Source organism: Acomys minous, assembly GCF_964271855.1.
Source record: "Acomys minous genome assembly, chromosome: 8".
Classification (NCBI taxonomy): domain Eukaryota; kingdom Metazoa; phylum Chordata; class Mammalia; order Rodentia; family Muridae; genus Acomys; species Acomys minous.
Window position 1 is genome coordinate 2,087,380 of NC_140489.1, and position 26,582 is coordinate 2,113,961.

The 26,582-nt window shown below is 47.2% G+C and overlaps 1 protein-coding gene across 2 annotated transcripts in view; it reads right to left on the reverse strand.

The window, feature by feature from the left end:
* Positions 1 to 26,582, reverse strand: part of RAPGEF5 (Rap guanine nucleotide exchange factor 5) — a 226,426-nt gene that overhangs the window by 62,824 nt on the left and 137,020 nt on the right. For both annotated transcript variants that reach the window (XM_084791559.1, XM_084791558.1), the window contains exons 10-11: positions 10,677 to 10,795; positions 10,123 to 10,211 (exon numbers count right to left, since the gene is read on the reverse strand). In XM_084791559.1, the coding sequence (XP_084647685.1) occupies positions 10,123 to 10,211; positions 10,677 to 10,795 (208 nt within the window). The remainder of the gene's footprint in view (positions 1 to 10,122; positions 10,212 to 10,676; positions 10,796 to 26,582) is intronic.

The window sequence follows — 26,582 nt, forward strand, 5'->3', positions numbered from 1 at the left end:
CATCCTTCACATTGGTTTACACAGGAAAGAGTTTAGGTCATTGTTAGAGTAAGCTGCCATGTCCAGTCACAAAGGATACACTCGTACCAGGAGATTTCATGGCTCGAGGACAAGCTCATGTGGTCTGGGTCTTAGGTTTCTTAGTTAAGTAGGAAGGAAGCACATCCACAGCCGTCAGTATTCCGAATTCATCCTGACTGGCCGCAGTACCACAGATTTTGAGAAGCCATTTCTTCCACGTGTGTCTCCTTATTTGGTGAGAACAGATATCCCTGCAGAGAGGCTCTTAGGCAGTATGTGCACCAACAGGATGCTGAGATGTACACTCCACGCCAATCAACACTAACAGAAACCATGTGCTGCTTCATGGAAGCTGGCATGCAGAGCCACCAGGTTCAGGTCAAACTGAACCAGGGCCTGGGAGTTCACAGTTTATGTGCCCAAGTCTGAGGAGATGATCCAAAGTTAGGATGGACCGGTCATGAGGGTTCTTCTCCGTGCTGGAGACGAAACACACACATTCCGGTGCCGAGCCACTTGCCTGTGCTTCTAATTTTCCCTTGTTAAACCGTGTGATAGGACACTTTAACATGTAGTAGCTTGCTATTCAACAGCGCGGTATGATGTCAGGAAAGATCAGAAGAAATGCAGGACAGAACTGCTTTGGCCCAACGTACTACACGAACCTTTGCCACAGAAGTATAAAGCACCTGACATGGATACCGGAGGACAGAGGACGGAGGCTCACACGCCTTGTTGCTCTAAGCTCTGTTCCCTTCAGACTGGGTGTTGGGGCACAAACCCACCTACATGCACTGCTTTAATGCATAAGTTCACGCTCTCACCGAGCGGTGCTCCTTTCAAGGCCAGGGCTTGCCTTTGACTGTCCTTACAGGCTGAGTACCGGCAAGATCACCAGGCCTGGTGTAGAGAAAAAGGAACCTCGCTGAAAGCAGTGTTCAGCCACCATCTGGATGATGCCAGGGCGTTCTGGAAGTTTTGGGTTTTGCTTTTCATACTGTTCATCCTTACTTGACATTCATGACTAGTTTTGTATTTATTTCTAAGATCTGGGGGAAGGATTGCCGGCCCAGCGGGAAGCTAAATGATGCCAACAGAATGGAAGCAAGGTTGCAGTTGTTAGGCACAAAAGCCTGAGGGTAGAAAGGGAAGTGGAAGGAAGGGTAAAGCCAGAGGGCAAAGAAGAAAGGAAAAGGTTCATTACTGGAAGAGAAAGGCCAAAAATTCTCCCATACAAAGACAACTCCTTTTCAATGTGTGCTTGTCAGTTAAAGCAATTCCGCAACACTGTGTCCTTTAATGAGGCAATAATTTGATTGAAACATGCTGTGAGAGATTAACATGCGGTGATTATAATCAAAGAAGTATCATCAGCTATCAGTCCTGCACAATTACAAGACTAAGCCCCGCCCCCCAGACACAGAGAGACAGATACAGAGACACAGAGACAGAGACTGAGAAGGAGACAGCGAGACAGGGAAACAGAAAGACAGAGACTCAGACACAAAGAGACAGAAAGATGGAGACTTGGTTCCAGTTTTCTAGTAAGATGCTAAATTTCACTTGAAGATGTCAGAAGCATTTTGAGACCCAGACAAGTAAGAATCTGGCAATCCCCCTCTAAGCCTGCCACCCTGTGGGAAGACAGCACACATCTCTGGCTCAGGGAAAGACACAGAAAGAGACATACAACAAAACAGTTCTTGTTTTTCCAACCTTTGACATCATCTGAAACATATTTTCAGCTAATTTTTAGTTTTTAAGGTACTAGGGACTTAGATATGCTTGGGCAAGCATATTATCACCGAGCTATATCCTAATCTTCAAGCAACTTAGGTTGCTGTGGTTACAGGGGATATAAGAGGAGATGTTAAGCTCACTGTAGACAATGTCTGGGCTCATAAATTTCAGTATCTCCACAATGGCCTGACACACACACACACACACACACACACACACACACACACACACACACACACACACACCAAACCAAAGGAAACAGCCAGACTCAGGCAAACTCCCATGTGTTTCTAGCAGAAGACAGAATTACACATGCTAATAAAATACCCAAGACTTACTGAGAAAATAATGTTAAGAATCTGTAAGATAAGAAAACAGAGTTTTCCAGAAGAGTGGTTCCCAACTTTCCTAATGCTGTGACCCTTACATACAGTCCTTATGCTGTGCTGACCCCCAACCATAAAATCATTTTCATTGTTACTTCATAACTGTAATTTTGCTACTGTTATGAATTATAATATAAATATCTGTATTTCCTGGTGGTCTTAGGAGACTTCTGTGGGGTCAGACTCCATAGGTTGAGAACCACTGCTTTGGAAAGAGCAAAATCGCAGTTAGCACAAAACTAAGAAACTGTACTGTGGAGACTATTTTCTCTAAGAACCAGTGATAGACAACAAACAGAAGTTGTCCGCATGGTCATTTTCTCTTTAAATTGTTAATTAATGTGTTCGCAGACTTATACACACGTTATAGCAGTAGGCACAGAATAGACAGAAGGTCAATGGAAAGACCATCATAAAGTTCAAAGCCTAATCAAATATCCACTCCATATGGTCCAATGCTATCACTGCCTAATCCCGGCATAAGTTACCTCTCACTGAAAATTTTACTGTCTGAAAAACTGTAAGTTTGTATTAACTTTGATGATGCTATTCCTTTTGTTAAAAGTAGAATTCAGATATAAACTATAGGTCAGATGTAAGCTAAACGTGAGAAGTTTCAAGGACCAGGCACCTGTGGCTGAGGACGTAGCTCATATGGTAGAGATCAGCCCGAGCACACACAAAGATCTGGGTTCGATTCCCCAGTAGGACATAAAACCAGCATGCCAGTGCATGCCTGTTCTTCCAGCACTCAGGAGGCACAGAAGTTCAGGGTTATCCTTGGCTACGAGGCCAGCCTGGGCTATATGAGGTCTGTCTCAGAAACAAGACAAAACCATCCCAATGGTCCAGTCCTGTCTAAATAGGCACCCTTTCTGTGTCCGGTGTGCTGCTCACTGCACCCCTGTCCATTAAACATCTTCCTGGCCCAAGTGTTACATTGTCATGGAAACTCCCACATTCCCATGGCCAGTCAGCGTGAGCCAGGGACCATGTGCTCAGCTCGGTCTCACTGCCCTTCATCTGGCTTCGTTAACAGGAAGGTAACCAACCCACAGTCTATGAGCAGTGTGAAGACCCCCGCTCCCGTTACTGTCCATAACCACATGCTCAAAGGTGGGGTGAGCAGATCAGCCAGACAAATCTGGTGTTCCCCCACTTCTCATCTGAGTGCCTGATAGTGCAGGTCTAGGTTGGTCCATCTGTCTGTCCATCTCTCCTCCCTTTCCTATCTTCCTTTGGTTCTAACAGTTAGCAGCCCAGGTGGCTGCCCTCCCGCTCAGAGGACAGGAAGCAAGTCCCGCATGCTTCTGTCTCAGGGGTGTGCCCCCGCTGAGCTGAACTCCAGGCTTACTTCAGTTCGGCCTTTCAGCCACGGGTCCAGCCCCTAACAAGAACGGCCTTTGGAATAAAGCTAGGAGTACATGTGGCTCATTTCTAGATTGAAGCATACACTCAGTCACCGGCACAATTTAATTAACTTCTACCTTGACGTCTAAGTCCATTAAACGAGGACAATTATTCCGCACAAGGGCCCATCTAATGAGGCAAGGTTTGGATAAATGAATTGTCATTTTGAGTGGCCTTTGAACCCCGGATTTCAGTCTGCAGGGACCTTGGGCTTCGTGTGATCTGAGGCCTCTGCTGTTCCGTCTGCTTGTTTGTTTATGAGACAACTAAAGAGTTATTTCTCCCCATCGCTCAGTCCATGGGAATCTATGAGCATCTCTCCCAGAGCTTCAGCTGTAGTTGGCAAACACATTCTCCGTATTAGCAGTTGGGAAAGAAGCTAAGGGCATTGCAAGAACTAAACACAATATCAAAAACAGCCTCACCCAAACAAACCGCACAGAAAGGCACACAGTGGCAGCCTGGACCAGAATGGAAGCTACATCCCAGTTGCTCCCTCCTTCTCTGCTACCGCTCACTGGGGACATTTTTGCTGGCACTGTGCTTAGCTGGGCCAGGTCTCTGCCCTTTGTAGGGAAACAAGCTTCATTACTTCTGAGGCACCTGGGGCTTGGCCTCATGAATTCGGCTTCTCCTTGACTTTATTAGTATGCACATAAGCAAAGACCCAATATTTAAAAACCACAGTTAATAGAGCTGAAAAATACCTCAAGTGTCATCTTTGTTCTCAGTCTTGGAGAAAGCTACTTTCCCAGTTTCAGAGGGTTACAGGTGACAGCTTACTAAACATTCCCAGGGAGGCAGGTTCTTTAGCTCTCGGAGTTCTAAACTCTGTTTTGTGTTAATTTTTAAGACCTTTGCATCTGTCAAAGTACTTTCCAGTTGTTTCACTCTATTAGAAGCCTCCACGAAGACAGCAAACCTATTTTGGTTTCAGTTGTATACATAGCAATTAGTAATAAAATGGTACCTACATAGTAGTAAGTCAAAAATATTATACAGAAGCCGGGTGCTGTGGCGCACACCTGTAAACCTAGACCTCGGGGAGGCAGAGGCAGGCGGTTCCCTGTGAGTTCCAGGCCAGCCTGGTCTACAAAGTGATTCCAGGACAGCCAGGGCCACACAGAAATACCCTGTCTCGAAAAACAAAAGCAAAACAAAACCAACATGGATTCTGTTCACCCTCTCCTCACTTCCTCACCATCCCAAGCAACTGTGCGCCCAGTTCTTTTGATCCCTCTGAGGGAACCTTTTCTCAGAACCGCTCTAGTGGGAGGCCTTGCAGTGCAGTTTAAACTGTTAACTGGAACACACCAGACAGCGCGGGCAGGATGCAGAGGCCCGTGGCCGAGAGGCTAGAGCGAGCCCTGGAGAGGGGAGCTAGAGAGAGGCTGAAGAAAGGGAGCAGTGAAGCCGGGCGTGGTGGCGCACGCCTTTAATCCCAGCACTCGGGAGGCAGAGGCAGGCGGATCGCTGTGAGTTCAAGGCCAGCCTGGTCTACAAAGCAACTCCAGGACAGCCAAGGCTACACAGAGAGACCCTGTCTCGAAAAACAAAAAAAAACAAAACAAAAAAAAAAACAAAAAAAAAAAAAAAAGAAAGGGAGCAGTGGCCTCCACTCTCGCAGGCAGGAGTTTAAGAGCTAGAAGAGATGTGTAAAAGGTTCTCAGAATAACGGCAGTGGGACAGAGACAGTGTCCTACTTGAGAAGCTTGCAAACCTCGTCACCACTGGGGCTTGCTAAGGCCTAGGGTGCGGTGGGATCCCCAACTCCGGCCACCAAATCTCAATGTCGGAGCACTACCTTTTTTCTCAGCATGCTTCAATGGGGCTCATGTACAGCTACAGATAAACTACACCTGTCACACGACACTGCAAATAAAAGGCAAGGGATGGATAGAGGTGGCTTAGAAGTGGTGTGCTTGCCTAGTGTGTTCAATGAGTTAAAATCTTCAGCATAAAAACCGATGTAAACTACAAAGAAAACATCAAAATAAGTTCACATTCATATCAATTATATAAAGTCATGAAAAGACGTAAAAACCTCTCTACCCCACCCTCACAGAATTCAGCTGTAACAGGCTCTGTGCCAGGCTTACTATTGGCCTGGCGAGCTGGACACTCAACAAGGAAGAAGTTCAGCAAAGTTTGGTTCTACCTTTCCAACCAGCATTCTTTCCAGTGTTCTGTAAAAACCACACTTCTAGGTCACCATTAACTTGGTATGGCACAGAAGGAGATAGAAATTTAACAATAACAAAAAACAAACAAACAAACAAACAAAAAACCAAACCAGGGGCTCTGCCCTCCTTAAATCAGGATTCTATCAGTAGGGCATTCAGCAAATCTCTTAGGCCAGTGTCTGGTGTGGCTTCACACCATGGCCCTTACAAATACAGTCCTCATTGCTACTTCATAATGGTAATTTTGCTAATATTATGAGTCATAATGCAAATTATCTGTGTTTTCTGATGGTCTTGGGCAATCCTTGTGAAAGGGTCATTCAACCCCCAAAGTGGGTTGTGACCCAGAGGCTGATAACTTCTGTCCTGGGCTCAACACCCCGTCCCCGCACCCATTACTCTGCCTAGGTAAGGCTTAGCCTCTGAAGAGCAGATGGACTCAGGCTGTGCCTACTAATGCTGCCTAAAGCCGGTTATCCATCAGCACAGAGGCAGGCTGCATAGGACAGGACACACAGAACGACAGCCTCGTGAAAATAAAGGGGAAACGCAGCTACAGCTGAAAGAAACCAGGTCAGGTCTAATGAGAACCAAGGTAGGCTTCACCTCTCCTGTTAACTTGCTTTTCCTGAGAAACTGCCGTCACAAGCGCGCTTTGTTCAAAGGGATGGGTAAGGAATTAGGAAATAAAAATAAGAAAAAAGAAAGTAACCCATCAGGCAGTTTCTTCCTCGCTCTGAAATAGAAATCATTAGTTTCTGCGGAGGCACCTGCAGCCCCCAAATAATTCATTTTCTGCAGGAGGGAAAGGGTTAAGTAGACACAGGACCCCTGTGCACAGCAAGGCAGCTGGGCAGCCTGGGCAGCCTGGGCTCACACCTGTCCTCCACTCTTCCCCTCCCCCCACATCCTCAAGGCATTGTAATTCCCAGGCTGGGAATGCCCAGTGCTGTCTGTCCTATTTCTCAGCACATGAAAGGCAGAGCTGCAGAAACTGCTGGATTTTCCTCTAACACATCAGAACCTGAGAGAAAACAGCTTCAATCAGCTCCTGCTGTCATGAGTCAACACACAATTGCTACACTGTGGCTTTCTTCTAGTTACAATAATGAAGAAGTATCTGAAAATAAAAACTGTTAAAAAAATTATGTTTCGGTGGATTCCACTGCTCCTTGCTATTTTGGGTATGCTATTACTAGGAAAAGGACCTTCATCATAGGGTGCTGAAGGTTTCAAAGCTGCCTGCAAAGGAAGACTCAAGCACTGGAAGGTTTGCCTGTTCCCTCCCAGCAATCTTCAGTCTTCTTTGATAAAAGTATAAAACCTAAATCCATTCATCCACTCACACCACTGGGTGACTCCTCTGTCTGGTGTCACCACACAGGGATGACGTGTGGCATCACAAAATCACTCTGGAGACTGTTTACTTAGAAACTATCTAGAAAGGCATTATTAGTAGCTTGCCTTTAAGCATCTCTAAAAGTATGATTTTTAAACTCAGCTTGATTTAGTGATGGGATACTGCGTGAACTGTTGGATTGTTTCTGTCCTCGCCTCGATTCAAGCGGCAACAGAAATGAAGGCCTCCGATCTCAGAGCCATGGCATTCTCCTTTCTGTTCTTTTCAACTCAACTTCCACTTCAGCGTTAATGCCAGGGTAATCAAGCCAATCTGTCCCGTGACATCACTGGAGCCTCTTCTGCTGGGGCTTGCACACTCATTTCCACAAGCGAGAGGCCTCTGTGACAACCATGTGAGGAGGCATCTCATCTGGCTGTTCTTTCAGCCTCTGGTGGGCATAGGGATGAGGGAATATAGGAGCAGCTCAACCAGGCTGCCACAGGTTTCCGTTTCCACCCTTCCCTCCTCCGTGACACCAGGGCCAAGGGGAGGGGCATCATAGGGCTCCACCTCACCAAGAGAGACCCTCAAGAACATAGAAATGCTACTCTACACTTGTACTGCAGCCTTTGTCACTCCTTCCACCTGTCTCCCATATGGCTTCTGTGCCTCTGTTGGGCCCCCAGACGCAAATCTCTGCTATGAGGCTCTGCCGAGCTGGCCTAGCTGCCACACACCTCTGTCAGCAACAAGGGACCACCATTGCTTCAAAAATCCAATTCATTTAGTATTCAGGCTAGAACACAACCACTTTTCTCCTGTTTGAACACATGCACTTCATATTTATGTCCTTGAAACTTATCAACAAAAAACCACGTGGTAGCTCTTTCCTTGAAGTTCCACAGAGCCACGCCACTTTCCCCATGTTCCACAGAGCCACGCCACTTTCCCCAGGACTCTCTCATTTACGTACATCAATCACTTTCTTCCAAGTTGGCTTTTTAATTTTCATAAAATTCTCCTTTGATGAGAGGAATAGTTATTACTGTATTTTTTTTCTTTACAAAACTCTGAAAAAGTGCGTGTGTCCATGCGTCCACGTGTCCCTCACTGAAACTCCAAATAAAGCAGCAAGAACTCAGATGAGGCTGACTCAGACAGGCCTACCCCTGAACTGCCTACGATGGGGCTAGATCCAACGTCCTCTTCGGTTTTTGTGTGTGTTTGTCTGAAGTGGCATATTTTACCTTATAGTCAGTAGAACTGAGAAGCAAGCAAAAATAAAAGCCACTAGAGAAGCAGGGCAGGGTGGCGCACGCCTTTAATCCCAGCACTCGGGAGGCAGAGGCAGGCAGATCTATGAGTTCGAGGCCAGCCTGGTCTACAAAAGTGAGTCCTGGACAGCCAAGGCTACACAGAGAAACTGTGTGTGTGTGTGTGTGTGTGTGTGTGTGTGTGTGTGTGTGTGTTGTGTGTGTTTGTGGTATCACTAGATAACGTGTAAATCCCATTGCAAAAAGGAGGCAACTTCTGTGAGACAATAAGGTGACAGGCAGTCTCCAGGGTGCCTGGGCCACAGGTGTCACTCTGCAGTGGAGCACGCACTTCCTAGTTTGTTGGAGGCCCTGGGCTTGGTCTCCAGAAGCACACAAGAGTAAAAGAAAGGGATATGCGGACTGAGTGAAGTTAGAAAGAAGGTGAAAAGCAAACAAATTGCTATTAAAAAATTTCTGTGCTTAGGAAGTAAAAACCCAGAATTATTCTACCTCTTCCACTGCTCCGCCCTTTCTGTGACAGACAACTTGCCTGTAGTCTGCTCTCAACAATCATTAGTACATGGGGGACTTATTTCACGATTACATCTGTAGGCAGGGCACTGGAGCACGGCTCAAGGCACAATGTGAATTTGCTGACATACAAGATAACGCAATGAAGGCCACGGCGATACTTTAATTTTATTGAGAACAGCTTATTTTGTGCGTGTAAGCCATAAAATTACTCTTTCCCAATTGTATGCAAAATAAAGCACTTGGACTTCTCAACTAAACAATGGTATTGTAAGATACATATTTCACACGTCACTGCTTCTCTCTCTCTTCCTGCCCTCTGTAAAGCAGTACAGAGCCAAATACCACTCCTAGTCAGACAGAATCAGTGGGACACTAGGAAATTTGCTCCTGAACTGGTCTTCAAGCAGTTACGCCACAGCTGCCGTTTCTGAATGCAATCAACACACTGCACACTCAAGGGGTCACAGGTGCTGTTTGCAGCAGAGGAAAAAAAAAACCCATGTAGCCGTAATCATATCAATAGCAAACTTCAGGCTGCTGTCAGAAGTCTGTTGACTGGGGTAACTGCTCTAGGCTGAAACAGATTACAAATGTTCCTTAAGAGAAGCAAGGACCCTGAGAAATTACAGGCAAGTCAACCATACAGAGAGTAACAGTGTTTCCAAAGGCGCACAAAGCTAAAAGCGCTGACTAAAACGCTTAAGACATCTGAGGCTTTGGTCTCAGGTTAGGGAAGCTGTGTCACACAGGCCACCCAACCATTACTCTGGGCAAGCAGTTTGTAACCACCTGGGAAGTGGCAGAAGTTGCTGCAGGAGCCGAGACCGGCTCTCACCACCCATTGGGCATGGCTACATAGGACTGCTACAGCCCAGGTGAAAGCCTGTTCAAGGCTTTTGAATACTGGCTTCTTGCCAAATGGCTTTGCATGCGATTTGGCAAAAAATTACCAAGGACGCACATCTGCCTTCACCTCATTTTCTTTCTACAGCGACTTCCCCAGGCAGCTGCTCAAGAACTCCGTGTGTCCATTTACTGGACTGAAACAAACAGCACGGGCGCACGGGGAGAGCCACACAAAGCATATGCTTTCCCAGCCCATCCCGATTTCCCAAACAGTGGGAGCCTCGCCCTCCCGGGGAGACTGACAGGGCATCAGCTGCCGCTGCTTTGGAGGCAGGAGACCCCCTCTAACCCCCAACCCTCGCCCCCCCCCCCCCCCCCCCCGCCTCCCACACACCCCGGCTTACCTGTTTCTTTGTGCTGGACCTCCGCCAGGTGCAAGTCATTCAAAAGGTGCTCCAAAATCTTTTCCGGGGTCCCGGACACCACCACGTATCTGTCGGAGAGCAGAGACTCCACTGAGTCATCCTCAGTAGAGGATTGCGAGCGGCTGCTCCATTCATCGTCCTCGTCTTCCTCGTCGATGTATTTGAAATAAGGCACATCGAAGGTGGGCAAGGGCAGCTGGCGCTCCGAGAGCGCGGCGGGATCTTTCCTCTCTAGGTGGGGGTCAAAGGCCCGCAGGCGGGAGCTGCCCATTGTGAGCGGTGCCTAACAAAGGCATCCCCTTAAAGGCTAAAAGATCTTGCCATCCTTGTCCTTTCACTGGGAACTGAGTAGTCCATCTGGCTGCCGAGAGCTCTCTGCAGTCAGCTAGAACGCCGCCGGAGAGGCGGAGAAAAGAGGGAGGAGGGAGGGGGAGGGAGGGGGAGGAGGGCAGAGCCAGAGAGTGAGGGAGCGGGGAAGGGTAGCAGCGCTAGGGTAGGAAAGCCGAGCGCGCTGGGGCTGCTAGGGCTCTCACCTCGCGTCGCTCTCCGCACTCCCCGTGGTGGGGGCTGGGCCACAGCTTGCTACTTTCTTCAGCACCAGCACACTCTGGCCTTGCTCTTTAACCTGAACCATCGTCACTTCATCATCTTGCTTTAATTGTAGATCAGAGTGATGGATGAGAGAAGGAAAGGGGAAGAGAAAATTAAAAAGAAGCCAACTAGCTTCACCTCATTTCTTTAAAGAGATGGAATAAATTAGGGGTGTGTTCAGGCATCTAATAGTACAGAAACCAGGCTCAAGGCCTCTGGAAACACATACATACACCAAAAAAAAAAAAAAAAAAAAAAAAAAAAAAAAAGGCCTTAGAGATGTAAACAGGTTAAACAGGCTAAAGCAAATTGTGTGTGTGTGTGTGTAGGGGGAATTAGGATTTGAGGAGTTTGTCTTTAAAACACTTTGAAGAACAATTTGGTTTGGAGACTAGAAAGTTTAAAGTCCCAAGTGTACTGCATAGTAAGTGCATTTGTACTATTGTCTTCTACCTGCTAATGTTCTTGGTAATCACATCACACCTGCCACTCAACACTAAGACGGTGAGTAAAGCTTTAAAGGGTGGGCAGCCGGCCCCTGCCCCCACTGGGTCACTGGGTCACCCCCCTCCACCCACCCGCCTCCCCATACACACTTGAGTTGGACTTTTACACTTATCCGTACTTGGTTTTTACTAGAATACAAGCAAAAATGGATGTCTAGTTAAATTTCATCTAGGCTGCAGTTCCAATCTCTGTGTCCCCTGCCCCCCTTTTTTTTTCAAAAGGCGAGAAGCTTAACTATCCTCCATTTCTGCACACACAGCTTCCCCAGTACGGCCTGTCTGACCTGGCTCAGTCAGGGGACAGTCCCTGCTGACCCAGCAGGATGGACCCATGTCTAAGCCATGGATTCAGACTTTCAGAGCATCTGCTGTAAAACTCTCTGGATGTACAGCGCCCAGCCACGGAGGACAGCCAGAAAAGAGAACCGTAAGAGGCATATGAGAAAGTCTGACTTCCATGCTGCTGATGACTTGAAAAACAAACAAACAAACAGAAAACACCCAAACAAAAACAAAAAACAAAACAAAGATTAGAACAAGAAAAGTTGATAGCAAGTAGGTTTCCTCTTAAAGATGACGTCACCTCTTTGCAAAGGAAACCTGTGCCAGCTCGGCCTCCACTACTGACAGCTCCCACCTATGAATGGGTGCAGACGCAAAGCAGGACACCCTGCCCTCCTGGGTGGATAAAGGTGCCCTATCCATGTGCCTTATAATTGCTTCTACAGACCCATCGCTGATCAGTGTGTTTTATTCTCCTTTTTAAAAGAAAGGCACTGATGTCACCATAACTGCTAAGCAAACCAGCAAATCGCCCACAGCTAATACTGTGACCTCAGACTCCTAATTTCTAAGGAAATGTAAGTCCTCCTGGATTTACTTAAAAAACAAACAATATTGGGGTTGTGCTAAGCAGCAATATAATTGTATGATCATTCTTTTTAAATCTCTCACTGACAAATAACTCTGCTATGTAGAACGAATGTATTATGTTTCAGCAAGGTCAGACATATGACGTCTGCGGCAATTAATGCCGGGTATTCATTGTTCAACTCCCCGAGGAGGCCGGTGTGGCTCCTGTACCATGAATACCAATGTGTAATTGCTATCTTTCACTTCACCGAGGCAGTTCTTTTGTTATCCTCTCGGCTGAAGTGAACTAAAGTGGCTGGAGAGAGGGGCATATATGGCCAAAAAAAAAAAAAAAAAAAAAAACGGGGGTGGGGTGGGGGGAGAGGGGAACAGAAGAAACCTGGGACGAGACACATTGATCCAGACCAATATTTCTATTTTTTTGAAAGAAGAGATGTGAAAAGAGAAAAATCCTTTCCCCGGCTTCCTGTAATCATAAGCCAATACTCATTTTATGAGGCTTTGTCACCCTAAAGTACACGTTACATCCTAGTGCGTGTGATATATGGCATTATTAACTGTTGCAGGCTGCACGCATACATATGGATGGGCAGGGTCTCTCTAATGTCTGTGTAAGTGGTATGTATTACATGGCTGTGCACGCGGAAGTCATACTTTACTGGGCAGGAGACTAGCTGAATCAGATTAATACACTATCAACAGCATCTTACGCCACTGTGATAGGTTCCATTCTGAAACCTGTTAAAAAGAAAGGAAGAAGAAGAAGAAGAAGAAGAAGAAGAAGAAGAAGAAGAAGAAGAAGAAGAAGAAGAATAATCAATGAAAAATCAATGACCAAGGGGAGATGTAAATCAGTGGAAGCTGCTGTGAAGACCCACGAGCCCTATGCATTACAGCCACCTATGAAGGAAGGTAAACTACCACATCCTAAAATGGGCTCCTCTCCCCTATTTCTCTTCACTCCCCCCAAAAAAAGAAAACATAGCACCATTGAGGTTGGGGTATGGAATTTTTATTTCAGTACTTGCTAGGGTAAAAATAAGTATTGGGCCTAATGATGGAAAATACGTTCAATGACAGGTTGTCCTTGAAATAGAAGCATTAAAACTCCTAAGTGATAATCATTTATGTGGAGACTAATGAGAGGGCCTCCTCTGGGTAGGACACCTTGCTGGACACTAAGTGACAAGCAAAGACAAGCTCTGCTCCGGACTGAGGTAGCTGGTACCATGAAAACGGAAGTACAGCTTGGAGCGCACCCTAAGGTGTTGTCAAGTTCAGGGGACAAGGCAAGTGGAAAACACAGTGGTGTTGGTGGTGGCAGACAGGTGGCCCCAGGGATTGAGGATGTGCTGAAAAGGACAAGGATGAGGACTCAGACCCAAAGGCTGATGGCTGAGTATTGACAGACAGACAGGGTACTGTGGGTCTTTACCAGGCAGTTAGGGGGAAAATGACAACAGTTTTCTGCACAAAGGCCAAGGACAGAAATTGGTTAACAACGTCAAAATGTAACAGTCGCTAAGGTCAAGGGGGGACTGAAAAGTGGGGGAAACTATGAAATGAGATTGGATGGGGGGAAATGGAGTGAAAGGTGAAGAGGATTAGTAACAGCCTCCCGGAAAGTACTCCCCAAGGACGGAGGACGAGGGTCAGGGCGCGGGAGGGGCTGCAAGGAGAAGCAGGGCAGCGGTTCAGAAGGTCCCGGAAGGGCCTGCCACTCTCAAGTTCACACCTGACAGGCCCAAGATCTGCTGCCACCACTCTGAGGCGAGATGTAAGAAGAAGCCCTAGTGCATGCAGGTGCTCTGGAAGCTGAGGCAGCGGGGTCATGTGTTCAAGCCAACCGGGGCACTTACCCAAACCACTAACTGTGACTTTGAAGAGGGGCCTGAGACAGAGCTTAGTGGTACAGAGGCTCTGCTTTTAATCCACAGGAGGAGGGAGAGGGAGGGAGGGAGGAAGGGAGGGGGAAAGAGAGGATGGGAGGGGGGAAGGGAGAGAGGGAGGGGGGAGGGGGGAAGGGAGAGAGGGGGGAGGGACGGAGGGAGGATGGGAGGGGGATGGGAGGGAGGGAGGGAGGGACAACATAAGACTTTCAATATGAAGGGCTGGGGCACAGAAGAGCATGTGCCCCTGCCTGAGACGGGGAAGCAGGAACAAAGAACCCGAATGTAGGATCAGGCTACAAAAGAGACTCCTTCCTTTCAGACAGAGTCCACCTGGCTCAAATAAGGAAAGAAGCGGAGAGATCACGTGCCGTGGCTTGTCTTGGTAAGCTGGTACTGAGGCAGCTTCTGGTGTGGGGTGAGGTTGGTTGTCTAAGGAAGATATTACTGGGAAAGCGGCTTCAGGGATGCAGCGGGGGACTAAGCCAGTTGTGAAGAAGAGAAGGGTCGCCCGGCAGCTTTGTGAACCGCTGAGGCCAGAAAACACATTTGTGGTTTTATGGCCTTCTGCTCGAAGTGCCCAGGAGCCTCGGAGGGAAATCATGACTGATGAGGCCCGTCCAGGGGAACGGATAAAGCAAGGGACTTCAGAGACTAGAGTGGGGGGGCTCCAACATGGTAAGACGACAGCCCTTCATCACAGAGGGCCTGCTGGCCATCATCAGCCACAGGGGCGAGGGCACAGAATGCATTCAGGGAGGCCAAGGCTCCATGGGAGGACTGAGAGGAGGGACAAAGGCCCCTGAGTGACACATGGATTTTGGGTTGGGTCCTAGGTTCCAGATTTACAGCACCTGCGATGCTGACAACTTCCTGAGTGGTTAGCGCATGAAGAGCATCTTTAGTCTAATTATTTAACCTTCTGCCCTTGATTCTTGAAGCAGTGTTGAACAGGTCCAGAACTATAAAGGAAGAAGGCAGTTTTCTTTTCCAGAACCACTGGAATTTATGTTAATGGATCACTTTGGGAAAGTCACCAAATAACCCCACCATAGGAGGCCTGGTTGCCAGGGGAACCATCCAGCCCCCACCTCTACCCCCCCCCCCCACTCCCCTCAGAGGACTGGAGACTCACAGCCCTGTCCCACACCCGTTAAGGTTTCACTGGCCTAATCAATCATGCCTACATAAAGACATCTCCATTAAAATCCCTGAAGGACTGAGTTCCAGGACTTCTGGGAAGGTGTGTGTGGGTCAGGGCCCACCTAGCTGTCCAAGAAGGCAGTGCAGGCCAGCAGCACGGACTGCGACTCTTGTACCTGGGACCCTTCTGGACTTTGTCCTGCATATGCCTTTGCTACTTATTTGTATCCCTTAAAATATTCAAAATATTCTTTACAATAAATTGGTAAACCTATTTCCCTGGATTCTGCAGCCACTTTAGAACATCAGTGGGAACAAAGGGCGGGCCGTGGATACTCCTGTGCATCAGAATCAGACCGGAAGCCAACAGACCGGAAGCATGGACAAAATAACCTGGAGCTTGTGGCTGGCACCAAAATTTGGGGCTCGGTACTCAGCCTGTGGGATCTGATGCCACTCCCTGGCAGACAGTGTCATAATACAGTTGATTTGTGGGTCGTTGAGCTTGGAATCGCTACAGACCTGACCATTTTTGTTCCCCACACACACCCGCCCCAAACACACACATCTGACCACAGAAATATTCCATGCCGGTAGCTGAGAGAGAGAGAGAGAGAGAGAGAGAGAGAGAGAGAGAGAGAGAGAGAGAGAGAGAGAGAGAGCAGAAACAACATTGTGCTCCCCCCCACCCTATATTTTTTAGACTCTGAAACATGGGAGCCGGGCTGGCAACAGAAGAGAACCAACATCAGACATGGCCACACTGGGGCACACACTCATGGTGGATCAAAACAGAAACGCAGCTATTTAGTTATTTACACCTGAGCAAAGGATGGATGTTGTCCAACCCACAAAATCCCCCAAAGCCCATCACTGCCTGCTGTCTTTCTTCAGCTTTGCACTGCCTGTGGGGGAGTAAGATGTAGTTGCAGAAGCACCCTAGTTTCCAGACAGTAATGCAGAGCAAGGCCTCACTTCCTCGGGATCTTTCCAAGGTCAGATCCTCTTTTTCAGGGACGGCCCTCAGGAGCCTGAAGGCTCAAGACCCCCAGGCAGCAGCAAATCAGCCCGATTCAGGCACCTGCAGAAGATGCCATTGCAGTGGTCTCTGGGTGTGAGGCACCAATGGTGCTGCCCTGGCACTGGAGTGATAAAGGAGACCATGGTTATGGAGCTCTGGAGAAAAACTTTCCATTGCTAAGGTGTTAAGAGCCAGGTGTTCCTGTGGGTGACAGAGGGAAATGGGGCTCATGATGAGAAGTCAGAGGCCAGACAGTGAGTCCTTCAAGGATAATGGGACAGCACTGGGGAGTAAGGACCAGAGGAGAGGGCCAAGCCAGTGGCATGGACTCTGAGCAAGGGTTGGCTGTGGGAGGTGGGGGAATGGTACCAACGGGCCAAGTTCCAGGAGTGCTGTGTTCTTTTCTACCTGTGTGCACATCCTCAGGGAAGCCCTCACCCCTAACACACACCTCAGTCTCAGCTCTCATTCCCACTTCAGGGATGAGAAGCTCTAGCAACTGGCCACGCCGACGCTCATGGGTCCACCCATAGCACGTGACTGGAGACAGCACAGGAGGAAACACAGAAGCAAGCAGTGAGTTGTCCTCAGCTGACAGTGGAGGAGTTTGAGAGATAGGAGGGCAGCTGGATTGCAGAAACTTACGGCCTCCTGCCGCAAAGAGCCTTCTGGAGGAGGAAAGCAGGCAAGGGCTCCTAAATCTCCCGCTGTGTGTGCCTGGGCCATTCTCCGGATGGACAATGTTGGTGTTGAACTCAGTCTGGCTACACCGCTCTCCTGAGTCTGAATTCTGGGTGCACAACAGAATGACAGCCTTGCAGTAACGGAGGTCAGCCTCCACAAGCACGCTAAGCTTGTTGCTTCTACATCAAGCGTGCGTTTCCCTTACTATTTCACATGAGCACTATAGAGTTGTGAGTATACTTATTTTTAAAGGCAAGGAGAACTGGTGTTCACAGCTCAATTTTACTGTCCTGAGCCAAGGCTCTAGTTAAATTTGTATTTTCATGCAGCACGGTATGACCAAGCATTTCTTAGCCCGTTCTTCCGTTATTTCTGATTTCCCTCCCATGTGCTCCTGAAAGCAGCCCCTGGCTTCTCCGGGAGCAGCACAGCTCTCGTGCCCTATGAGCGCATGCTTTGTAAGAGCCCTTCCCTGGGGCCTCAGAGACACACTTTGTAAGAGCCAAGAATCTTCTGACAGTGTACTGAGACAGAGGCACAAAGCATCTTAGGTGCAGAAATTCTGATTTACCGCCTCATCTAAGGAGGTTAGGTTTCTTTGATAATTCTCCTGGCATTGGCTCCCTCATTCAGACAAGATGTCCAAAAGCACCCTACTCCAACGCCTGTCAGCGGACTACATGACCTCTGGTCATCTGATTTCTGTTTTTTCTCTACTAAATGATGACATTCCAAGGACGGGAACTGTGCCTTCTGTCCTTTCTCTAAAGAACGGGTCAGGGCCAGGCACATGATATTCACTTGATAAAGATGTACTGGGCATGCAAATCCATAAGCAAGCAAAAGAAGAGGGACCGAAGCTCCCTCATGCGGCTCAAGGCCACCTTACTGAGGCTCCCGTGTGTCCATGCACTCTCCGCTCAGACACTTCCTCCTGCACTGAGCGTGACAGAACACGTTTCAAAATGTTCAAACTTCCCACTCCACATGTGTCGAGGTTCTAACAGAAGAAGCTCCTGTGCAACCGATGTGTAAGAGGTTGGGATCAGTAAGGCAGGCACTCAGTGGCACTGTCCCTCAGGCCTACGCCATGTGAACAACAAAAAAGCAGGTGGCCACAATCACATCAAATGGGAGGCTCTGCCTTGAAGCCGCAGTATCTCTAACCTCCTTTTTGTACTCCATCCTCCCCTAGCCAGATTTCCCGTCACAGGACCCACCGCTCTGACATCATTGCTGGTGTGGGAGAGCCAGGGAGAACTTTTCAGATAGAAGCTGCTGACGGCCACGTGGGCAGACAGCATAAGGAGGTCATGGGGTGAGAACATGTCTCAGTGGGGTCTCCCATTAAGTGTGACACAGCACGCTGCTTACAGCCAACAGCTTGCCGTTCATCGCACAGCCCTGGCCTCCTCCAGGAACCCCGTGCCTCGTCCTCCACGCTGCTTTGGTGGTCCTACGTGACCCTGTGCGAACCATATGAGCCTTTCTCACTTGGCATCCTCACACAGTTTCCTGTGTTGCATGAACTATAAACTCCCCAGCATCAGACACTTTTATTTTGCACCCTCAGCAACCAGCTGGATCTTGACAGGCTACACCCGCCCAGTGAGCGTTTACTGAATGAGCGAGTGAATAAAAAGGATGAGTGGATAAATGTGGACTTTAAAGATGGGAAGAGGAGACACTTTGCCAGGAGGCTGTGCCTCTCATGAGGGGGCACCAGGCTACCCCGTAGTGGATGACATCAGCCCCTGTGTACCTTGACTGTCAGCTGAACTCGGGCTGCCTGTGAAGTGGATCGTGACTAGCCATATGGCTTCCCCTCACCTGGGTTTTCCTCACCTCAGTGAGAGACGACCCTAGGACTCAGTCGCTTTTCAGCATAATTTCTGATATGTTTTTTTGATGTGTGAGACATCATGGAGTTACTAGTCACTAAATCACAAGCAGCTAATGCGGTTTGCTTACACGGCAGCAGAGGTTCCAGAACTAGTGAGACGGTGTTGCCGTATTTGAGAAATAAACAGACCCAGGAGGAATGGAACAACCAGGAAGAACCAGCCACGACAGGCAGGTAAGGCTATGCAACATCTAACACTTGCTGAGGACTCACGGGTTAGCTGGGAAGGCTAGAGGCTGGGTGGCCCTTATCTTGCATAGCCACTGGAGCGGCCCTACAAAGTGAACACTGTGAGAAGCCAGCACGTGCAGGAAGAGACAGAAGCACAGGCAGGAAACGTCACCTGTTTGGGCTGGAACACAAAGCAGGAAGTTGATAAAGCTGATATGAAACATAGTCAGGCTCCACATGCCCTAGTGCCTGTGGTCAGGCCACAGATAACCCTAAGATGCTCTGCTCTGAGAGACCACGGGAGCTTGACTTATGTGGTGCTAAAGGCCAGAGCAGTTCAGTCGGCTTGATGCCTCAGGCAACAGGTGAGCGGAGGCCTTAAAAAAGTTCAGAGCTGCCAAAAGAGTATTTATTACTGGGTGGCCTGCTGGTCTAGGAAACCCACCTTAGGGATCACATTTCAAGAGAAGAGGAGAGGTGACCAGAGCGTCCAGTGCTCCATGTGGGGTGAATACACAGCCCAGCCAACTACTCTCAGGCTAAGCTCGAGCCAGCAGAAAGAGCACTGCACTTAGCAAAAACTGGGTCTGACCCAGAGCGGAGAAGGTCAAGTCTGACAGAGGCAGAGCTCCCTGTATGAAAGCTGCCTGCCCTCACAGAGTCAAGAACTCGGCGGGCACCGTTCAGTTTTAGTTGATTAATTTTGTTCTGTAAACTTTGTCTCAAAAAGGGACAAGGGGGAGGAAGGTTAGTGCTGTTGGTCAGTGGCACACGGGCAAGCACCTGGGCTCAACCCCCTCCCCAGCACCCATGCGCCTGTGGACACAAGGGTTCTGTCTGACTGGCTCTCAGAGGCCTGTGAGTTGCCAAGGCCTGAGAAACACACCTTCAGTGGATGTCCAAGGCAGATCAGAGGGGGAAAAAAAACAATGGTGGTGCACTGTTTCCACTTGGAGCTTCTGAGCCTTTTGAGAGAAGGAGCCCTGGGTTACTAACACACGCTGCAGGTGATTTTCCACCGGTGGGCGGCAGGATGAAAGAGGCTGAGGCGGCTCAGTGTCAGGCTGTACAAACAGGGCCGAGTCAGAGCCTGTCAGGACTGGAGACTAGACAGTCTGGATGGAGAAGGGACAGTTCTTTTCCACTGCTGAAGTTTTACATAATCCGTTTGTTTTGACTCCACTCTTCTCCCAGAAGCCCAAAGTCTTGTTCTCCCAACCAGGAACAAGGCACCTGACTCAGCAGGGAGGCATCTCTCCCATCTTGTACTGGAAGTCCAGTCTGCACACAGTTTAGTAAACCAGCAGGGCCCGCATCGGGTTTAATGCTATAAATGTGGGTACCATACAAGTACAGTTCTTCGAGGGGGTGGGGTTAAATGAAACAGACCTTCCTCGGGCCAAAGAGAGCCTCACTCAAGACCAAGCTCCACAGATTTTGCTGATAACTTATCTCATGATTCTTTTTTTCCCCCCTCATGGATATCAGTTTTTTAAAAGTAGATGAAGACCAAAAAACAAAACAAAACAAAAAAAACAAAAAACAAAAAACAAAACAAAACAAAAAAACCAACCAAACAACCAAACAAAAAAACTGCTAAAAGACAGAACTCATCAAAACTCATCAAAACAAAGGTTAAGCTGAGTAAATGGATCTTGGGTTCATCCCAGCAGCACAAAGAAGGAGGGATCAGAGAGAGAGAGACAGAGAGACGGACCAAGGAAGCAGCTGCAGGCTTGTCCAGGTGAGCAGCTGTCAGGAGGACCAGAACTCAAAGGCTCTGGCCTGAGAAACTCATCTTTGTCCTGCTTGCTCTAGCACAAGAAGAGTGATTAAACAATAATCATTAGACCTTTTTATTCACTGCTATTTTTATTACAATTTAGATAATTAGTTCTTTATTTTTACATCATACACATTAGATTAACAACCCAGGCTGAAGCCTAATGGACTGAATTCTTCATTCATCGCCAAATTCACAAATCCTAGGAGAAGTGTGAAAGCAAACACTAACGTATTATGGAACTTGACCAAACAGAAAACCAAGAAATACAACAGGATGGACAACTGGCAGCTGCTCAGGAGGAACTGCATTAAATCTTCTTGCCTCTCAGAGGAGAAATATAAAACAAGGTGTCTAGGAATCCTACGACTGGCAGCATAAATGGGAGCAGGGGAGCGGAGGGAAAACTATGACCTTGAAATACAAGGTCACTGTCTTTTCATCCTGAGGGTATTTCAGTAAGCTGCATCAGCTTGACACTGCTGCAGAGGAAGCAGTGAAAACCAGCAAACAAACAAAAAACCAACCAACCAACTAACCAACCAACAAGCAAACCAAAACCAAACAACATCAACAAAACCAAAAAGAAAAGAAAAAGGAAAAACCAGTAGACTTGGGGCATTTAATGAAAGATCCATTGACCGAGTGTGGGCAGATCTGAAGAAACCATGTAAAAATAAATGCGACGATCACAGGATAGCAGAAAGAGTTGCTGCAGCCGAAAGGGCTGCACAGCTATGCCAGTGAGGACTAGATCCCACTGCAGCCAGAGATACAAACAGAGTCAGCCATGAAGCAGGCTGACCAGACCGCGCTGCAGCCTTTGAGCTGGGCCTCTTCCTGCCCCATGCTTCCCGCCGACTCTGTTCCATTTAGAACAAGAGAATATGGGTTGCCAGGTCCACAGGGGTCAGGACTCACTACTTACACACAAAGAGGGTGCAATGGAGGGGCCGTGTGTGAGTGGGGACCAGACAACTGCATGTTCCACACCTCACAGTCTCCAGAGACACTTTGGTCCTCAACATAAAGGTCGTAAAGGTCATGTGGTGTCCACTTCCTGCTATCAGGGGAACATCTAGAAGATCTGAAAGCGCTCGGGTACATGTGTTTCCAATTCCTGCGTGCTTGCCTTAATTCCTGTCTACCGCGGACATTAACCGCTGCACCGGCTCCTCGGGCTTCACACGGCACTCCCACGTGACGTCTGAGAAGGGATGGGGGCAGATATCGGCGGCACAGAACAGGGGGTGCTTAGTTTTCTGTCGCCCATCATCCAGAGTAAAGTTGGGTGGCTGACAAAGGACAGGGGGTCAGTCCTAGAGAAAGTAAGTCCAGACACTGCAGTGCAAAGAAGAGAGGGGCCGGTTAGAAGCCCACAGAGCAGGTCAGGATCACGTCCACCTGTGTCTAGGAACCGAGGCTGCCCAGTTAGACCCAAACAGAGTCCGAGTCACAGGCACAGCTTCCCCAGAGAAAAGCCAAACTGGATTCTGACTGACTGACTGACAGACGGACGGACTCTGGGGTGCTTTGACCCACTTAATAAAGAACCAAATCTTGACAAGGCCTGTTAAGTCATGTTGCTAGAGGAAAACAAACTTCCTGAACTCCAAGGCATGACTTGAATATTAGAATAGTACCCCCTCAGTGGATCTAAGGGCACTAAAAAGGTAATGTGTGCAAAGACGTACTACAGCCCCACCCCAACCACCTTTCAGTCAGCTGGGACTAGAGACTTTTAAGGTGTTTATCAGTCCACACACCTTATAGACTTTCCCACTAAAGGCTTGCCATAGGTATGCTCTGTTTCTCCATACTTCATGGGTAATGATCAATTATTAATCACACAAAAGTTAGGTGACATTTCTTGAAAGAATTTATGGCCTGAATCAAACTATGCCAATTAACTCCATCAAAGCAAAAGTAGTTGTTTCTAGATTCCAATTCAAGACTCAGCACTTACTGGCAGGCCGGTTTTGTTCAGGTTGCCCAATCTCTTTGAATACTAGTTTTCTTGCATTGAACGGGATAATGTGTATGCGAAAGTTTAAACTAAGTACTGGATTCAGAGAAAGCTCCACCAAGAGAAAAGCAAAAACAAAACGAAGAATCCTTCAAAACAGAAAGACAAATTATATAGGAAACTACATGTCATTCTAATTTATTAAGGCCTAAGCACTAGCCAGCCAGTGCTGCTGCACACCTTTAATCCCAGCGCTCAGGAGGCAGAGGCAGGTGGATCTCTGAGTTTGAAGCCAGCCTGGTCTACATCGCGAGTTCCAGGACAGCCACGGCCAACACAGAGAAATCCTGTGTCAAAAAACCAAAATGACCTAAGTGCTGGGTCTTGCTACAATTTTATACACACACACAATTATATATATTATATGTATATGTACACACACACACACACACACACACACACACACACAGAGGGGCAGAAGAGAGACCTATTTGAAGGTAATTTAGAGGGAAGGAGGAAGAGGAGAACACTGTCAATCACCAAGCTTCTTGAAAAACTTCAATCTGTCAACCCTTGGACCATGGGAACTCACTCGATCCACAGCCCATACCAATTGCACATAATGTTCCCCGGATTCCGTCATGCTGGACCTTGTAACAGTGAGATGGTCAGTCCTGAGGGCAGCCCTCATCCCACCACTCTCTCCACAGGCCCTTAGAGAACTCAAAAGAGACATAATTCATTTCTAGCCACACCATTTTCAAGAAGGCAAATCAATGATTAAATCTGATCTGATCTAGTTTCTATAGAGGTTTTATAAAAGGGGCAAGTATAAATGTCATAAAAAACTTTTAAGAATTCCCAAGTAACTGTGTGTGTGTGTGTGTGTGTGTGTGTGTGTGTGTGTGTGTGTGTACACTGTGCTTGCCCATGTATGTGCAAGGATTTGTTTTTGTGCATATGTACACACACGTGTGTGTGTGTTAGCTTTATAGAGGGCAAAGCTACAATGAAAGGGCAGCCTCAGTATTTATGCAAGTTCTGAAATGAAAAATTCCTAGTTACCACGGCAACTGCCAGATCACATGGAATGGGTGTGAGGAGAAAGGAGGCATCTTGAGTAAACACTCATGTTTTTTTCATATTTTGTACATTCCTGGGTGTTTTTAGAGACGCTTGCTTTTAGTCTGTGTACCAACCATCTCAGAAACTGCCCTTCACAGTTAGGAACGAGACTGGAAGAAGAGTAAGTAAAACACTGTGCCGCTCTGCGTGGACTGTGCAAGTGCTCAAAGCTGCTATTGAAATCGATTGGGAGAATTACAAAAAATGCTATGCCACGTTGCTAGAGTGCTCTGAGAAGCAAGCAAGCAAGCAAGCCTAAACCAGGAGGTATAAGTTTGGATCCACGAGGAATATCTCCCTGATATTTTTCTAAATTGGAGATAAAAAAAAAAGGAGGGGGGGGGGGACTGAAAAGGATTTACATGACAATGCAGAGGAAAAGGCGAAATCAGTCGTACAAACTAAAAGTATCTGTGTGTACTCTTTGACAACGATCCGTACTTGAGAAGCCTTATCCACCCACTGCAGACTGTGGGCGATGGGGCTCCCAGACTTTCCTGCTTAGCATGTTCAGGCTGATGCTTAAGACAGGAAACTTAATTTAAAAAAAAAAGCATACTGTGTGTGTATATGTTTGCGGGTATGGTGTATCTGTGTGGGCACATGCCACGCAACATGTATGTGGGTGCAAGGACAACTCTGCAGAGTTGCTTCTCTCTTCCAGCCTCTATGTGGATTCTGGAATTGAACTTGGGTCACCAGTTGTGCTTTGAATGGAAAATGTCTTCCACAGGCTCATGTGGCTTCAGAACCTTGAGGAGGTGGGGCCTGGCTGGAGAAGTACTGTTATTTATCTTGGTTGCTGCTCACCTGCTGCCTTCTGTGTGCTGATAAGATGTGGTCTACTGGCCTCACACTGCTGCCGCCTTGCCTTCCCTCAGGAACTGTAAGCCCAAACAAACCCTTCCTTTATAAAGCTGCTTTTGTCAAGCGTGTTTTACCACAGCAACGTGCCCAAGTGTCTCCATCAATGAGCCAGCTCACTGGTGAAGACAGCAAACCTTTCATTCAAAGTGTAAAGCCTCCAATCAACTGGAATCCTATCACTGATACGTTTCTGAATTTTTTTACAGGTATAATTTAGTGCTTGAACTTGGGAAAAACATTTCATATTACCCACAGTTGCCTTCTCTACTACATCCAATTTCACACTCTGACAAAGAGTTAGTGGTCAACACTGGGGACCAAATAGGACACAGAAGCCACACTCACAGAGTGGTGGGGCATGCTGGGGATACAGATGATTTGTATGTCAGAAAAACAGTCCTGTGGGGTGGTGCTGCGGAGCGCTTAGTAACGGAGCTGGGCTGATACCAATAACCAAACCACTTGCTCGGCATTTGCAAGAGTTCAATGCAATTAAGATCTACTATTTGTCAAGATTTACGAATTCCAAATCTCTGTCTTCTTCAGGACATTCTGAGCTCAGAAAACAATTCCAAATATTTAACAACTTGACTTTTAGAAATGTGGCTTTTATAGCCTGATAAGACAGACAAATTCTAGCTGGTTAGGCCAGATGAGCCATCCACCTCATAGCAACGCCATTTGACAATAAATTTTTAGAAGTTCTAGCTAATTTTAGAATATAAAAGAACAGAGTGATTCTTGGCATTGAGAGGCATATTCAGTTGAGTAGGAAAAAAGCTACTGGAAGTTCCCCTAAGCAATGAATTGAGAAGGATGGCTTTAGAGTTGAAAGAAATCATAGCTCTCTAAGTCTTAATTTAGTATATGGGGAAAATGAGGCTTGCAAAGGAAAGTGACCATCCAACTTATATTCAAAATACTTAATTTGGAAGATTTGTTAGCAGAATTTCAATTTTTCTCAAGTAATAAATGTTTTATAATAATGCTAAATTAAGTGAAGTAAACTTATACATGTGATAGGTAACAAAGAAACCTGACTTTCAGCTGGGGGTGGTGGTGCACGCCTTTAATCCCAGCACTTGAGAGGCAGAGGTAGGTGGATCTCTGTGAGTTTTGGGCCAGCCTGGTCTACAAAGTGAGTCCAGGGCAGCCAAGGCTACACAGAGAAACCCTGTCTCAGGGGGAAAGAAAAAAGAGAGAAAGAAAGAAAGAAGTCTGATTTTTGCAAAAATAACTTAGAGAAATGTTAAATATCTAAATGCAGAAGACAAGTCCCAAAGATACTTAGAACATAACAATGTTGAGCATCGGTCTGGCCTTAGGAGTGGGAAGGCTTTCTAATTATAAAGGCGAATTTTAGAGTGAAGAAGAGTAGGAGAAATAGTTTCTGATCACAAAAATAACTAACTAAATAGGAAGCAATCAGGGGTGGGAAGGGAAACTGTATGTAGCCTTTATGTATAAAGAATTTAATCAAAAAAGAAAGAAAGAAAGAAAGAAAGAATTTACTCAAGTCAATGAATGGAAACTGGATCAAAGAGGCAAATGGGCTAGTTAGGAGGAAAGAAAAATAGATACATGTAAGTTACAAAATATTCAATTTTCTAAAAAAGTAACGAGGGCTGGAGAGGTGTCTCAGTCATTAAAGGTCAGGCTCACAACCAAAAATATAAGAAAAGAAATGGAAAGTCGAGCAAGCTGGTATTCCCCTTTCTTCCCAGCAACTGACAAAAGATCTCAGAGAGCCAGAGTGAGGGCCACAAGTACTTTCATGTACTGCTGATCACGTGAAAACTGGCACAAGCCTTGATGCGATGTAGCTGGGCCGGAACACGAAAAGGGATTAACATGGCTCGTGCTGGTATGTAGAAATGAGGCTAGGAGCACCCCCTTACAGCGTAGGCGGAGACTTCT